The sequence below is a fragment of the Chiloscyllium punctatum genome, chromosome 9 (assembly GCF_047496795.1).
Source record: "Chiloscyllium punctatum isolate Juve2018m chromosome 9, sChiPun1.3, whole genome shotgun sequence".
Taxonomy (NCBI): Eukaryota; Metazoa; Chordata; class Chondrichthyes; order Orectolobiformes; family Hemiscylliidae; genus Chiloscyllium; species Chiloscyllium punctatum.
This window is the reverse complement of record NC_092747.1, coordinates 115,374,701-115,392,340: the sequence shown is the minus strand read 5'-3', so window position 1 is coordinate 115,392,340 and position 17,640 is coordinate 115,374,701. Positions and strand designations below refer to the sequence as shown.

Sequence of the window (17,640 nt, the reverse complement as noted above, 5' to 3'; positions counted from 1 at the left end):
ATGAAAACCTGTTAATTAAGCAATGTTTTCCTTTACAAGCATCCCTTTCAACAAAGTGTGGATACCTGGGCTGCTAACTAAACATGCACCTTTACCAGCACCCCCCGTCCCCCCGGAGTGAAAATCCCACTAATCAATATCGTTTTTCTTAAGGCCAACTCAGTAAGCTGGGATTTTTCCCAACTTCTGCTAAAAAGATCAAAATCCAACCAAAAGCATAAGTTATGACCAAAATAGCACTGCTGTAAAAGTTGCTCCAAAATGTCTCGGATCAGGTTGTGATGCCTGTTTGCAAGCATTATATTTTTGAGGCACCCTTCAACAAGAAATCCAAGCAGGCTGAAAAGCAGAAATTGTTGGAAAAGTTCAGCAGATTCTGTTTTTGTTTCTGATTCACAGCATCCGCAATTCTCTCAGTTTTTATCCAAGCAGGTTGTTGGATAATATTTATTTAATTGATGTTGAGACTGCTAAATCAAAGAATGGGTTAAAGTTGCATTGCAATTTTTGAAATGACTTTTCAATAAGCCTTTGAGAGTTGTTTAGTGACTCCATAGAGAAGTTGCATTTTTTGTGGACTTGATATCGGAGACATCATTACAAAAAAAAATAGAAACCCAGTGACAGTCTTAAGGAATCTAATACATTTACATGAGAGTTACCGTAAGGCTCAAAAGCAATATACAATAAGATGCACCAGCGTGTACAATCCTTCCATCACAAAAACACTTTATAGATATGAGTGTAAAAGTAAATCATAAAGATTTTAGGTGCCGACTTTGATGAATCAGGACATAAGGACTGAGATAAATTGCATTCATCTTTTTTTTGGCCCACTATCTATCCCAGTAAGATGCCCTGCCTACACTCCCGAACTATTCACCTACCTTATTGTTGATGATTGATAACTTTAGAACATAGAACATTACAGAGCAGTACAGGCCCTTTGGCCCTCGATGCTGTGCTGACCTGTGAAACCAATCTGAAACCCATTTAAACCCATTATCATCCATATCTTTATCCAATGACCATTTAAAAGCCCCTAAAGTTGGCAAGTCTATTACTGATGCAGGCAGGGCATTCCATGCCCTTTCTACTCTCTGAGTAAAGAATCCACCTCTGACATCTATCAGCCCTCAATTTAAAGCTATGTCCCCTCGTGCTCACCATCACCATCCGAGGTGATGGTGACATTTTCCCTGATTGCCTGCCTGACTCATTACGAGTCTTACCACCTTAATTTGCAATGCCAATTCCATTGTCAAACTATAATTTCCACTTACACATAATAGCTATTGTTCAAACATTCAAATGGAAATTGCCCTCTAAACCACTCAATGAATCAAATTTTGTATAGCTCAGAAGTGGTCCCATTGACTGCTTTGATTCCTGTGGCTTATAGCATGGCCAATTCATGGGCAGTCCAAATCATGTTTTATTTTTGCGGCTTATCCAATGGATTTTGTCAAGTATATAACAATTTTACTCCATCCTTGAAATGAATCAATTTCTCTTGCATCGCATACTCATTTAGTCTAACATTGATGCTTTTGAAAAGGATGGAAGCTGCTGTTAAATCTTGGGTAATTAAATTAATCGCCATCTGTCAAGGATTGGCAGCTTGGATAATCTGATCTGTTTCCCAAGGAAATATTTGCTCTCTTCAATACGCTCTTTGTCTGGTTCTAAGTTTTGGAGATTTTGCATTGGACCAATACTTTATCCACCTTAAATCAGAATCAGAAAAGGAGGCTATTAGGGCCATTGTGCCTGTGCTGGCTCTTTTCCTGAATTTCAGAATAGGACATGGGGTCATGGAGAACATTTTAATGGTAATGCTGACTGAAGTTGACTTTGAAGTGCTCTTTTAAAGTAACCTAACAAAGCATTCATAAAGGATGAGAGTGCTACATGGTAGTCGTAACTTACCTTATAATTTTCTCCCATTCAAGGACATACCAATTTCCCTTTACTTATAAATCTCCTGACACCCTTTCAGGCAGTGGTTTTGAGTTCACATTAGTGTACTGTGCAAATTGACTCTTCACATCTCACCATTTTTTACCTATTATCTTAAATTATGTTCTCTAGTTACGAACCCCTCAGTCAGTATGAACAGCTTCTGCTGATTTATGCCATTATAATTCTTTTCTTTTGTTCCTTCACTGACATTCACCTTCATCTCTTTGCTTTAAAAAGAACAAGCTCGTTATTTCTAGACTTTCTGCCCACCTGTAGTCCCTTATATTTCATAAAGGATGAATAATAAACCATGTAACTGACTTTATTCTGTATGAAAACTTTACTCTCTCATTGGCAGTCTTATCTTATTTCTTTTGAACTTTTAATTAAGGTGGCCACCAAAATGTGTGGGTTGAATTTTATTAAATTCTGGCTCCCTGTTCCTTTGACATTGAAAATGTTCTGTTCTTCCTTTTTATTGGAACTGTTTATTTGAAGAATTCTCCTCTCTCTTACAAGCAGTTTTTTCTTTGTCCAGCTCTATTGTTCTCAGAAGATGACTGAGTACTATTACCCCAGTAATCTTAACATAGGTCGAAAACCTTTGTTCTGAGGAACGGACATTTTTTAAAAAAAAAGTAATTCCCAGGATGTGAGCATTTCGGGCACTACTGCACTTATTGCACGTTGCTTTGTACCCTGGGAAAATTTCCACATATTTTCTTCTTGCAACACTACCATGTAGCAGTTTCATATTTTATGAATGCTTTGTTAGGTTACTTTAAAAGAGCCCTTCAAAGTCAACCTCAGTTAGCATTACCATTAAGATATTGTCCATGGCCTCACGTTCCATTCTGAAATTTGTAAAGTCAGATAGCCCTAGACTATTGAAACATGACTTCCATGAGCTAAATTGCTGGTTGAGATCGAGGTGGAGGGACATCTGTTGTACTGAGTCAATATTTGCATCAAGACAAGCTCTATAATTCAATGCTCAAAAACTGCAACAAACACTACATTGGACAAACAGGCAGAAAACTAGCCACCAGAATGCACGAATATCAACTAGCCACAAAAAAAATGACCCACTCTCACTGGTATCCTTACATACAGACGAGAAGGACACCACTTTGACTGGGACAACATATCCATCCTAGTACAACCAAACAGAGGTGTGCACGAGAATTCCTAGAAGCATGACATTCCACCCAGAACTCTATCAACAAACACATTGACCTGAATCCCATTCACCATCCCCTGAAAAAAGAACAGGAAATGACATCACCACAGGAAATGACATCACCAACCTAAGGATACCTAAACACATAAATAGAAAGCAGGCCATGCCACCAGTGCTTGATCCGGAGGCTCACTGATAATATTACTTAGTATGGTGACAAAACGTCTGAAAATGAACCTTCCAGCTCAGCAAGCAAACCTACATCCATATTGTAGCTCTGGCAGAAGGAGTGCATTGGAAATCAAATCCAGCTGTTCCAACGGCTATACTAAAAGTATAAAGACCTTATTCAATCACCAAAAATGGTAAATTTGTTTATTTTTATTACTGTGAGCTAAAACTAAAGAGGCTTTTCAATAAATTCAAAAATAACACATTTATTACAGGCAAATTTAATTTTTAAACAAATGGCAAACTAGTTTATTTTTATTCATTAATGGGATGGGGGTGTCACTGGCTAGGGCAGCACTTATTGCCTGTCCCTATTTGCCCACAACCACATTGCTGTGGGTCAGGCATCACATGTAGGCCAAATATTTGTTTCCTTCCCTAAATGACATTATTGAACTAGATGAATTTTTACCTAACAATTGACGATGGACTCCAGGTCATCATTGGACTTCTAACTCCAGATTTATATTGAACTTAAATTCTACCATCTTCCGTGATTAGATTCGAACCCAGGCTTGCAGAACATCACCCAGGTCTCTGGATTAACAATCCAGTGATAATACCACCAGACCTTCACCTCCCCAGCTTATCAGATAAGCTACTACGTAAAATAAACAAATCTTTGTTTAATGCCAAATACACAAATATTCATATACGCACTTCTGCAGAAGTCTTGTGAGAGGAAAGGAAAGGGAAAACTGTGAGGAAAGAGAGCCCAAAAAATATTGGTAGAGTGAGTTTGGTTCCAAGATTCTTCAGTTTCATGTAGACAATACTGGTGGTTCCAGAATGATAGGAAAAACTGGACCAGCCATATAATACTGTGGTAACTAGACGTTATGAATTTTGCAGTGAAGTCATGTACCTTTTCACTCACCAATGCTAGACCATCATCTAACAAAGCACAAGTTATGAATGTGATGGAATACCTCCATTTACTTGGATGAGTGCAGTTCCAATAAGGCTTTAAACAATCAGCAATATCTAAATTAACCATTTAATTGGTGCCCCAGATACCACCTTAAATGTTCACTGTCACTCCTGTAAAGTAGCAGCAATGTGTACAATCCACAAGATGCATCACAGCAGCTCACCAAGGGTCTTTGGACAGCACCATCCAAATTTGAAGGAGAACAAAAGTAGCAGATGCATGAGAACACCCAAGTTTCCCTTCAAATCACAGACCATCCTGACTTACACATGACCAAGGAGTTCAAGTAAGCTATTCAGCCCCTACAGCCTATTCTGCCTTTTAATAAGATCATGGTTGATCTCACTGCAAACTCAAATCCACCATTTTCTCACTCTGATAACCTTTTACCCCCTTGTTTACCAAGAACCAATCTCCCTTTATCTTAAAAATATTCAAAGATTCAATTTCCACCATCTTTTAAGGAAGGGTGTTCCAAAGATAAAATGGCTCTCTGTTTTTAAAAAAATCATCTCAGCTCTGTTCTAACTGGTGGCCCTTTGTTTCGAAAAAGTGACCCCTAGTTTCTAGATTCTCACAGAAGAGGAAACATTTTGTCCACGTTCACCCTGTTAAGACCCCACAGGATCTTGTAGGTTCCAATCAAGTGATCTCCTACTCTTCTAACTTGCAGTGGATCTAAGCCTAACCTGTCCAAACTTCCCACATAAGAAAACCCTCCCTAAGCTGCTCCCAACAGATTTACATCCTTCGTTAAACAGGGTGAACAAAACTGTACTCTGGCTGTGGTCTTATAACTTTCTTGTATAACTGAAGCACTAACTCTGTACTTCTGTATTCAACACCCGTCATAATAAATTGTAACATACCATCAACTTTCCTAATTATTTGAAGTACATTCATATTACTCCTGATTTATGCACTCAACCATTCTGAACCCTCTGTATCTCATAGTTCTGCAATTTCTTATCACTTAGACAGTATACTTAATTTTTATCCTTCCAGTCAAATTGACAATTTTACATTTACCCACTTAACCTTCTTGACCTTTTCGCATCCTCCTCAGACCCTCTTCACAATTTGATTTCTTAATTGCCTTTTTATCGAAAGCTAATTAGACAACCGCACATTCCGCCTCTTCAGGTCATTTAGATTAGATTCTAATTTATACAATTTGCAGATATAGCATTTCCTGCCCAACAATGTACCAACCAACCTTGTGAGTATTTGGACACCTGAGATGGGCAGATTGTACTGGGAGCCTTCTAATACCCATCATGCTCCTTGAGGATAAAAATCCAGCAGGAAAATTGAGAGTTGACAAAAGAAAGGACTAGAGCTGAAAATGTGTTGTTGGAAAAGCGCAGCAGGTCATGCAGCATCCAAGGAGCAGGAGAATCGACGTTTCGGGCATGAGCCCTTCTTCATAGCTGAGTTCAACTTTGGAATCATAGAATCTCCACAGTTAAGACAGAGCTCATTTGATCCATTGAATCTGCAATGACAATTTGAAGAGCATCCTATCCAGTCCCATCCTCATAACCCCATTTTTACCATGGCTAGCCTACCTAGTCTACAAACCCTGGACACTATGAGGGAGGGGGGGGGGGGTGGATTTAGCACAGCCAACTCACCTAACTGCACATCAAGGAAATCACATGCTCACCTTTCAATGAGCAATGTTTAAGTCTAGTCACAATGGCAGAAGAACAAAGGTGAGGGTAAAAATGAGAATTCAAATAAACATAAAATGACTGATGTAGCAGAACAGAGTTCAATTCTTCCTCCATTGTCTATTGAGTTTTTTTGACTCAAAATAGGCACCTGATTTTGAAGTGTTTAAGTTCTTAAGTTCTAACAGCCAGCCTCACCAGAATGGCAAATTGTTGATTGCACTGAGAGTTCCTGGAACAGTTCGCTGAGAAGTTTTGATCCAACAGGGAGCAGATGTCAACATGTCCGAGCTGTATTCATGAGTAGGAGAGAAGAATTGCACATTGGTGGAATTGAAAAGCATAATGATGATTGTATAGTTCAAGAACTGTACTGGTCTAGCAACTCAGATTTCAACTCCCATAAAGGCAAGTTGAAAAACTGAATTCAATATGTCTGGTCATTTGTGGGCTAGTAGTGGAAATTTGACCATGAAGTCTGTCTGATTGTTGTAAAATTCCACCTTTATTATTCCACCTCCAAAGGGAAACAATCTGTGCAATAATTGTGAATGACTGAGTGGGTGAACATGCTGCAGTTTAAAGATGCAGGCTATTGATGTGGAGACATTGTACAATAGAACACTGGTGATACTGAAATACTTATGAAGTACAGAAAAAAAATTAGACAGATGGCTACAGTATTAGTCTTGTGTATAGTAGTGATAATGCAATGGCATCTTGAGAGATGTTAAATCAATCAAGCACAAGTATACATAATTGGGTTCAAGTACTGAATTACTACAGTCCAGTACCAAAGATATGTAATAGGGAAATGGTGAGAGGCTGTAAATTTAGAGATTGATGGACATACTCCTTGCTTATGTTGTTTGTGTAAAATCTTGCAGTTGTTAATTGTAGTCAAAGGGGAAGATTTCAAAGTCACAACACAGGTTAGTAAAGGTACAGTCCCAACAGACTGCAGACTGCTCTCTCATTAGATAAAGACAAATAGTGGTCAGTTATTCTAACAGTCAGCATAACTCAAGTGAGGGGAGGAGTTGAGGAGGAGAGTCCTTCAATGGTAATCTCAGGTGGTGTGGGAATTGCTCCCATACTATTAATATCGCCCTGATTTGCAAACTAGCCATCCAACCAACTGAGCTAACTGATGTCCTGCAGCATAAGCTAACAGCAGTAAAGGCATATCACTTCTTTCCACAAACTTAAACTACATTACACATCAGTACTTAGTTATAGAAATTCTTCCATGTTTTTGTCCTTCTCTGTCTCTGTAACCTCTTCTAGCTCAAGAGCACTCGTATCCTTGACTTTTATTGTTTCGCCATTGGTGGTGAGTGAGGTATCCTGATATAGACTGGTGGTGGCTAAATAATCCTGATACAGACTGGTGTGGTTAAATTATCCTGATAGAGACTGGCACTGAGTAAGGTATCCTGTTAGTGACTGGCAGTGGGTAAGGTATCCTGATACACACTGGCAATGGGTATATTATCCTGATACAGACTGGCAGTGAGTAAGGTATCCTGTTAGTGACTGGCAGTGGGTAAGGTATCCTGATACACACTGGCAATGGATATATTATCCTTATACAGACTAGCAGTGAGTGAGGTACCTTATACAGACTGGCAGTGCATAAATTATCCTGATAGTGACTGGCAGTGGATAAATTATCCTGATACAGACTGGCATGGTGAATTAGTTTTGACACAGTTTGGAAATGGAGGGAGGACTCTTGTTGCAAACAGCTTGGCAATGATTTTAGCAAATCCATCTAAAACCTAAAACAAGTTCAGTGCAACACAGACAATTTCAGTTTCAGAATAGGGTGAGTTAGTAAAAATACATGTCAGAGACTAACCAGAAAACCTGCCATATTAATGTGAAATGCCTGCCCAATGCTGATTGTTTCCTGTTTTAACATTTAGATCAGCCTGTCCTGATGATAGTGTGAGTAGAAAGTGATATGAACCACAGGCCGATATGTGAGTCATGGGTAGTGGCTTCTTGTACTTATGGCCTTGTTCAAAAGTTGATTCAGGACCAAAAAAGCTTTTTGTTTTGTGTTGTTTTCCTTCTTTTCCAGGAGATACAAGAATATATTAATTTCCATTTGTGTTCCTTGTGAGGGAAGTAGATTGTAATGAGTCCAGGAATTTCATTTGAAGATTATAAGCTTAAGAACTGCTGGTTTGTGGGATAAAATCACAGGCAGAGTGGTTTCTTATGCTTTATAGGTTGAACAGACAATGGATAAGATAACGACAGTTTAAGCGGTGCTCTGTGTGTCTTGTCTAAAGGATGTAATTGAAATTTTTAATACCTGTGTTACAAGAAAAGGAACTAGCAATCAATTATAGCAAATAAATTAAGTATTGTGGATGAAGGAATAAGTGATTGTGATTTATTATTGCAGGGCTTCCTACAAAAACCGTTCTACCAGCATTATGTATTATCCTCGTAGCCAGTGTTTGTTTCTGCTGCGTTTTAAGATGGTAAGTTGGTTTAAATTCAGATTTATAAAACTAATCCTATCTGAAGTGTCACATTTATCCTGTTGAATTATCTGAACATTCTTTTGGTCAGAAACAAAATTTTTTTACAATGGATGTTCGATTGACAGAATTGTGTTTTTGTATAGTGCCCATAAAATAGAATTTGCACCACAAAAGTGTCCACCAGGTGGGCAAACTCCTGAGAAACATTCTGAAGCAGGTTTACTCAAGGGATTTTCTACTTATTCATCGAAGCTCAAATGTGGAAAAAACACAGTCCTAAGTTTCTAAATTGTCTACAAAAGCATGAAGGGTATAGACAGTGTGGATAGAGATAAGCTTTTTCCCAGGGATACAATAACGAGAGGTCACGTATTCAAGGTGAGAGATGAAACGTTTAAAGGGGACACATGTGGAAAGTACTTTACACAGAGGGTGGTAGGTGCCTGGAACGCATTGCCAGCAGAGATAGTAGAGGCAGGCACGGTAGATTAATTTAAGAGGCATCTGGACAGATGCATGAGTAGGTGGGGAGCAGAGGGATACAGATCCTTAGGAATTTGGTGATAAGTTTAGACAGTGGATTTGGATTGGCTCAGGCTTGGAGGGCTGAAGGGCCTGCTCCTGCGCTATACATTTTCTTTGTTCTTTGTTCTTCTTTATGCATGAAATCAGTCCTTACACCTGAAAGATTGGAGGGTGAGTATGTCTCTGAAATAATTGTACAGAGGCCAGTATCCTGTCACCAAGTCACCCTTTATTCACATGTGCACAGTATATGAACTCTGACCAGCCAGCTCAGAGCCAGTCCGCAGAGTGAGTCCCCTCCCTGACTGGCCCAGGTTAACATACCCAATCAGGGATCATCTACTCAATGAGCTCCACCTGGCCAACATTATTCCAAGCACCACAGTCTCAGTCCTGAGCTCTGATAAAATGAGACATCAAACCGGAATTAGGCCATTTAGCGCATTGTGTCTACTCCTCCATTCAATGAAGTCATGGCTGATCTGGGATGGTGTGTTGCTACAGTGAGGGTACACTAATCAGTGGTTAAGAAAAAGGATTGAATCTTAGATCCTGTGTTGTCAATAGGAATCAGCATTTTGGAGGGGACATTTGGTTGGAAATTGCAGCCATGCAGGTTCTGATACTACTGTACATCTCCTGAATTTAATAAATTGATAACCACAGGCTGTGAGGTTATAAAAATCTTCCTGTATGTACCATCCCTTGTTGGCAATGCAGGAGTTTTCAATTAACCATTAAAAAGCTTACTGAAGTGCTGACAATTTTTGTTATGCTTTGAACTACATCCACCAACCTGCGCCAAACTTTGAGACAGGCCATCGAGGATCAAAGCAAATAACACGAACAGGAGCAGATTACTTCAAGACTGTGTCTGCTAGTTAACAACGGATGCACAAGGCTGCTACGTAAAGGCTGGTTTTCCATATGTCACATCTGCCATTTAAATGCAGCTGTTGGCAACTATTTTAAGGTGTGTATATTATACACGTGGAAAACAATAGACAATAGGTGCAGGAGTAGGCCATTCTGCCTTTGAGCCAGCACCACCATTCATTATGATCATGGCTGATCATCCTCAATCAGTATCCTGTTCCTGCCTTATCCCCATAACCTTGATTCCACTATCCTTAAGAGCTCTATCCAACTCTTTCTTGAAAGTATCCAGAGACTTCTGGGGCAGAGCATTCCACACACCCACTACTCTCTGGGTGAAGACATTTCTCCTCAACTCTGTTCTAAATGGCCTACCCCTTATTTTTAAACTGTGTCGTCTGGTTCGGGACTCACCCATCAGCGGAAACATGCTTCCTGCCTCCAGAGTGTCCAAAGCTGTTTACGTTCAATGAGCACAGAAATTCTACTATAAGTTCACAGAGGTAACACTTCAGGGTCAGTCTAAATGGTCCTATGTTTTCTTTTCCCTGCAGAGGGACTATCAGGACCCCATACACTCAAGAAATTCATGATCAATCAGTTTGTTCATTGACAGGCTGGACAGCGCATGCCTTAATGCTCAAAGGGACAGTTTCTCACATTGCTGTCCCACCAAAAGTTAATGTCAAAAGTTCAGCTGTATACCACACATGATAGTCAAATACTTGGATAAGCATTACATTTATCGCAATGCGCATGGTGGTGGTGGGGAAACATGGTGCTTCCACACTCTGAAGCTGGAAAGTTTGGTCTCTCAAATCCACAGTTAACTAAATGAACTGGAGCATTCAATACAACAACAGGAGCTCACAGTCTATTTAAAGAAACATGCTTAGGGTATTGTTGCACTACCTCGCTGATCTTCCTTAATGAGCACTCATTCTCTCTCACTCTGAATACTCTTAAAAGTACAAACGCACAAATTAGAATCAGGAGTAAGGTATTTGAACTTGGGCTTGCTTTGGTGCTCAATAGGATTTGATTATAATTTCAGCTCCATTTTCCTGCTAGCCCCAATGCCATTTGATTCTCTTTTCAATCAAGAATCAAGCGTGGCTTGTGGTGAGAGTGTGTAATATATTATCATCATTTTAAAATAAAGCAGGTGTATTTTGGTTAGTTCTGTGAAGTATTTTTGTCAGAGTCAGAAAATTGTAGACCTCTTATTTTTAAACTGCGTTCCCTGGTTCTGGTCTCTACAAATGTGTTCAGCTGAAGAGTCACCACATCCAGAAGCATGGTATCCATGCCAGTATCAGCCTAGAGGATGCATTGGCACCAGCTAGTATTTGAGCTCCTACATTCAGGAATTTCAGCTCCTCCAGCTGACAACAAGCTTACATGTGGGGTGGAATTTTGTGCCCTCTAGAGAGTTTGGTGGTGGGAAAGGGGCAGATGAGACAGTAACACATTCCCACTTCTAGTTTGATTAAGTCTAAGATGCAAAGGGCTGTGGGTGGTGCCACCCCTCTGTTAGTTGGGTAGTTAATGCCACCACATCTCACTGTTGCTGGCATTAACCCCCCACTTGTGGAGCATGTCAAGCAAATGTAGCTCCCTTGTTCAAAGAGATTTGGTGGCGGATTGAGGGTCTCAGTGTCAGGAAAGGGGAAAGGGAAGGGGGCACGGAGGCAACAGGTGCAAACAGCTGTTTCAGCTGAGACCCTTCCCCACCACTCCCCCTCTGTTATCACTCATTGTATTGGTTGCAGGTGCATGTCATACCAGCAAAAGCGACTGCTTTTCCAGTGGCGCAGTTGAGTACAGAAGAGGTGGTGCCTTCTGATTGGCCAGCAGTTTTTAGAGGGCAATACTTTCACTTCCACTACACACACACAAAATGCTCCTTGATCCTGAAGCTGACCTGTTAAATGTCTGAGTGGTACGAGTTCTGGCAAGAATTCACAAAAAGAGGTGATACAGAGGTCTTGACATCTCTCCAATCAGCAGCTGAGAGCCTGCCCACCATTATCTTAACACGGTTTCGCTCAGAAGTACCTGGCCAACACACAAAAAATATCCTGTAGCGTCCACACTTCAAAGGATGGGCACTCGACCAAGCTGAGGAACCCTGCCATGCTTCCATTCATTAGAGTAACTAAATTTATCAGGAATAAACTCTGAAAAAATGACTCTCCAGTGAGCACACTCCCTTGTGTTCCTGCCACTTTTTCCCCTTGTTTCCTAATGCTTATGTTACCTCTGTTCTCACATGGATCAGATTAGTTATTGTTTGAAGTTCAGTAACAAAGTCAGTTTAAGTTAACTCTTCTTTGCACATAGTTTAGCAAATTAATTGGAATCACGTAATTATTTCCATTTCATAGCTTGCACATCCTTAGTTCCTGCAGACCAATTACGGAACAAACCGCTGTTAAGCTTGGTAAGAATACCCATTCCCAGATATTATACAAATTCATATTGTCATTAATGAGCTTCATGCACTAGAAATAGATCACAAAACTTCAGGTGCAAAGATTAGCAGCTTGATCTCCTGACATGCATCAATAGTTTTCAAGCTCAAATTTGGGAAAACTTTCTATATATTGAAGTGCTTCAACCATTTCAATTGCCTAGTGCTTCATTTCAGAGTAGAGACATCCTAGTTCAATCAAACTGGACAACTTGGAAACTGTTTCCACTTCTGACATTTCAGGTGCAGTTCAGTAAAATTGAGGGTAAAAGGCTCTTACGGATAGTGCAAGGTGGGAAAGAAAGCAAAGAAGAAAGAAGGAAAAGAGGAAGGGAGAACGAAAGACTGAAAGGTGCAGTGGAAGAATTTACACTTTAGCATTTTAGAACATCTCTCTGAAATGACTAGAGTTGCTCCACACAAAATCCACTATTTCCATTGTTTAAGTGTAGGCAATTTTGTTTTTATTCATTAACCAGCGATGCCCTCGCTGGTTAGGCCAGCATTTATTACCGATCCCTAATTGCCCAGAGGGCAGTTAGGAGTCAACCACATTGCTGTGGGTCTGGAGTCACATGTGAGCCAGACCAGGTAAGGATGGCAGTTACCTTCCCTAAAGGTTATTAGTGACCCTGATGGGGAATTTCCTGACAATCAGCAATGGATTTATGGTCATCATTAGACTCTTAATTCCAGAAATTTATTGAATTCAAATTCTACCATCAGCCCTGGCAGGATTCAAACCCAGGCCCCAGAACATCACTTGGATTAGAAAACTAGCAATAATAACACTAAGTCATTTCCTCCCCTTAAATGCTCATGAGGATCAGAGAGAGTAGTGTAGACTGAGGAAAGAGACTGCACAGGTCCATGGTTTATTTTGATTATCCGCTAGACTGTTGTGCAAGGGTGTCTCTATCCCAGATAAAGTAACAGAAGGTTTATTAATGGACAGCATGAATATTGTTAATATGGATTTTAAGGAAGTGTTTAACAAAGTGTCACATAGAGGGCTAGTTATAATAAGACTCATGGTATGGGAAAGTCACTAACAAATTGGATAACAAATTGGCTTAGGACGGAAAACAGTGTATCATCCTCAGATTGTTTCTCAGTAGGCAGGATGGAAGACAGTAATGTTTCATAAACAGGATGATGTCAATAGACTGCAGCAGGACATGAATGGAGTAGAAGAGTAGGCAGACAAATGGCACATGGAATTAATACAGAGAAGTATGAGGTGATGCAGTTTAGCAGAAAGAATGGGGAGAGGCAATACAGTGGCAATAAAGAATATGATGTACAAAGGGACCTGGGAATGCTATGCTTAGATCTGTGAGAATGGCAGGACATTTTGAGTGAGTAACATTTAGGATCTTAAACTTCATAAGTTGGTGATTTGAGTATAAAAGTAAAGGAGAGAAAAGCTAAATCTTTATAAAGCTCTGGTTGAACCACAAATAGTGTTGCATCGAACTCTGGACACTGCATTTTAGGAAGGATGAGAGACTTGCCAGAATGGTTCAGGGATGAATAACATTTAGCACACAGGTTCGGCTGGTGATGTTGGGATTGCTTTCCTTTGAGTAAAGGGCATTCAGAGGAAATTTGATAGAGCATTGCTAGATTATGAAAAGACTAAGAAGACAAACAAGGAAAACAATCTTCCTGTTAGCTAATGGTACAAGGCCAGGAGAACAAAGTTTTAAGAGTTTGAGGAAGGCAGACAAGAAGCACAAGGGAGGAAGCACTTCTTTACGTAGCAGATATCCCCAATTTATGCTGCTGGTGATTATCTTTATTCATTGGCAAAGAGTACAGGGAAATCACAAGTCCACTTAAATGAATGGACAATTTTGGATGACATGTTCCTGATATGTTTGTCTGGCAGCTAAGGATTCCTGCCAGTAGTATAATCTCTGGATATTATCCTCTTGAAACATACAATGAAGGTCATTTATTAAGTCCCTGGGTGAATCTTCTTTGGCTTCCAGTATTTTTAATTGTCAGAGATCTGGGATAGAGTTGCTGCAGGCGTGGAAATTGAAAGTTTGGCTAATTGATGGAACATTCCATCAGTATTCCCAGTAGAATATGAGTCCAGCATTAAAATTTAACTGTAGGACTCCAGGCAGAAAATGGAACTCTCCAGGCAGCTGTGAACTGTTGTACTATTGGGCAGGCAGCCAGAGGGTGCGCCCTTGGAACCAACTCCAGTGTCATGAGGATGCCAGAGCCAAAGTGGCAATGACTCAAGTTGGTTTTATAGACTGAAGCTCCATAACTGGCACAAGGGAGGTTGCCAAACTCTTCCCTCACGTCTGCCCAAAGGAGCTAGACTATAAATGAAATAAAAAACCTCCATTTGCTGTTTCATCATTTTGTTTCTTAAATTTGCAATTTCGCCCTGTTATAATTAACTTTTTGACAAGTGGCTCAGGATTATTACTTCTTGCTGACAACACAGCCATGCAATTCATCATTAGTGGCAGAAATGTTTGGTTATAATGTATGTAATAATGAATATAATATTTAGTACTTCAGGATCCTTGAATGACTGACTGTCCAGCACATTGATTATTAGTACACTGCTGTGGAAAGCAGGGCTACAGGCAGAACGTCTGCATTAATTACAGCACTCACTCCCTCTCTTAATTCTCTCTACTGAATCTATTGAGGGACTTCTTAAACCCTTTGTTTCTAAGATCTCTTTCCCAACAATCAAAGGAGGAAATATGTCCATGAATAGAGAGAGATAGTTAAAGTGAGAAAGTGTATCTGTCTTTGGGGGAAAGTCAATAGTGGGAATATATTCAAGGCTGGGTTAAAGGCAAGATATTAGACTGACAATGGAATCGAGGGTTCTGGGACAGGCATTAATTGTCTCTACTTAATCAGCAGAGACACTTCCTTCTAGTCAACTCCCAACCATACAGGGGCACATCTTAGACAAGAGTGAGGAATAGGAGCAGGGGTAGGTCATCTGGCCTCTAAGACCTGTTCCTCCAGTCAATAACATTGTGGCCAAGCTGATTGTGGTCTCAGTTCTGCTATCCTGCCAACCCTCATAAACTTTGATTCCTTTGTCATTCAACATCAGTCCTTAACTTAGCTTTGAGTGTATTGCCACAATTGACTCTATCCCAATGACACTTATCACATCTCCCTCTATTCATGGACACATTTCCTCTTTTTGACTGTTGGGAATAGAGGATCTTGGAGACAAAGACTTAGAACGGGAATAGGCCATTTGGCCCTTCAGGTCTGCTTCGCCATTTTGTATCATCATGTCTGAAGTGGTTGTCACTTCTGTTGTATAAGGAACTCCGAAGCAATCTTACAAAGCTACACATCACTGAACATAGACAGCTCAATATAGATGGGGTTAGAAAACTCAAGAATAAATGAGAGTCTTAATAGCACATAGACATGAACAGATGAAAAATATAGAGTTGTTCTTATGCAGAATCAAAACCTGAGAAAAAGTGGGGGCTGCAGATGCTGGAGAGTCAGAGACAAAACATGTGATGCTGGAAAAGCACAGCAGGTCAGGCAGCATCTGAGGAACAGGAGAGTCAATGTTTTGGTCATAAGCCCTTCTGAAGACCTTATGCCTGAAATGTTGACTCTCTTGCTCTTGGATGCTGCCTGAACTGCTGTACTTTTCCAGCGCCACCCTTTTTGACTAAGATCAGAACTTGGTCTGCCTATGACTACCACGTAAAGCAGTATGTAGTACTCATACATAATAAATAACATCATCTAGAAATCTATGCCTGAACATAGCAATGACTTTGCCTTATCCTCGAACAGTATGACTTGAAGCAAGCTCAAGCCTCGTGTTAAAGCAATATCAGGTCACTTTGCCTCCACTTGACCCTGCATTTGACCCTTCTCTGTCTATCTCCCTCATAAGTAAATGAATGCAATTATCTATCAGTAGTGATTGGAATGAGATTGGCCAGGTATGTCTTAATGAGTATGAGTTCCCCGATTGGGGCTGTTAACCTGGGTCATTCAGGGAGATCCTGGCTTCAGATACAAAAAGATTCTCAGGGATTCTCCTCAGTCTAGGGCTGGCTATGAGCCAACTGGTCAGGGTCCATGTACTGTAACAAAAAGGTGATTGGTGAGAAGATACTGACCTCTGTGAAGTTATTGCACCATTCTTCACTGTTTTTTGGAAGAAGAGAATTCCATATGCCAATGACATTCCAAAGGAAAACGATCTCTCCCTGTTTATCTTAAAATAGGTGCTGCATAACCTTAAACCGTGCCCCCTAGTTTTAGATCCCTCAAAAAGAACATAAGAACTAGCAGCAGGAGTAGATAACTCAGCCTCTCAAGCCTGCTCTGCCATTTCTTATGGTCATGGCTGATCTCATCTTGGCCTCAACTCCACTTTCCTGCTTGCTCTCCAAAATCCTTTAACCCATCACTAATTAAAAGTCTAATTATCTCCTCGTTAAATTACTTCAGTATTTCAGTGTCTTCCGTATTTCCTTTCACGCTCAATTTCACCAAACTGAGTCCCACAAATTCAAAGGCTCAGACAGAAGTAATTCATCCTCATCCATTTTAAATTTACCAGTGTTTAACCTAAAACTATGCCTCCTCATTGTAGATCCCACCTTCCCCCCCCCCCCACCCCCCCCAACAAGGTTCTGTTCCTTTGGAACATTTAAAAAGCATCTGGATGGGTATATGAAGAGGAAGGGTTTGGAAGAAAATGGGCCGGGTGCTGGCAGGTGGGACTAGATTGGGTTGGGATATCTGGTCAGCATGGACAAGTTGGTCTGAAGGGTCTGTTTCCGTGCCGTACATCTCTATGACTCTATGACTCTACATCCACTTAGTCACTCCCCATAGTCATGTCATACCTCACTAAGGCCCTCTCTTATCCTTCTAATCCCTAATGAGAATAGACAAAGGCCAATAGACAATAGTAAAGCCTCCCTGAAGAAAAACTGGTCAAACTTAGAAATGGCAGCACTATTCTTGTGAACCATAATGTCGAACTCCAGTTCAGAGTGATACTATTGTCTCCAACAAAAACAGAAAGTGCTGGAGAAACTCAGCAGGCCTGGCAGCATCTGTAGAGAGAAAAAACAGAGTTAAAAATCAAATAGTCACTGGTCTCGAAACATTGACTTGATTTTTCTCTCTGCATGCTGAGTTTCTCCAGCATGTTGATGTTTTTGTTTCAGATTTCCAGAAACCACAGTTCTTTGTTTTATTTTATTGGTGTCATTTCCAAGCTGTTTTCTCCTCTACAGTCAAGAAATCTAGGA

General features: G+C 40.3%; 1 protein-coding gene across 1 annotated transcript in view; it reads left to right on the top strand.

Moving 5' to 3' along the window:
• The window catches only part of LOC140481035 (nectin-1-like), a 59,760-nt gene that overhangs the window by 29,584 nt on the left and 12,536 nt on the right, over nucleotides 1-17,640 (top strand). Inside the window, exon 6 of the mRNA XM_072576633.1 lies at nucleotides 8,394-8,472. Within this exon, the coding sequence (XP_072432734.1) occupies nucleotides 8,394-8,472 (79 nt within the window). The remainder of the gene's footprint in view (nucleotides 1-8,393; nucleotides 8,473-17,640) is intronic.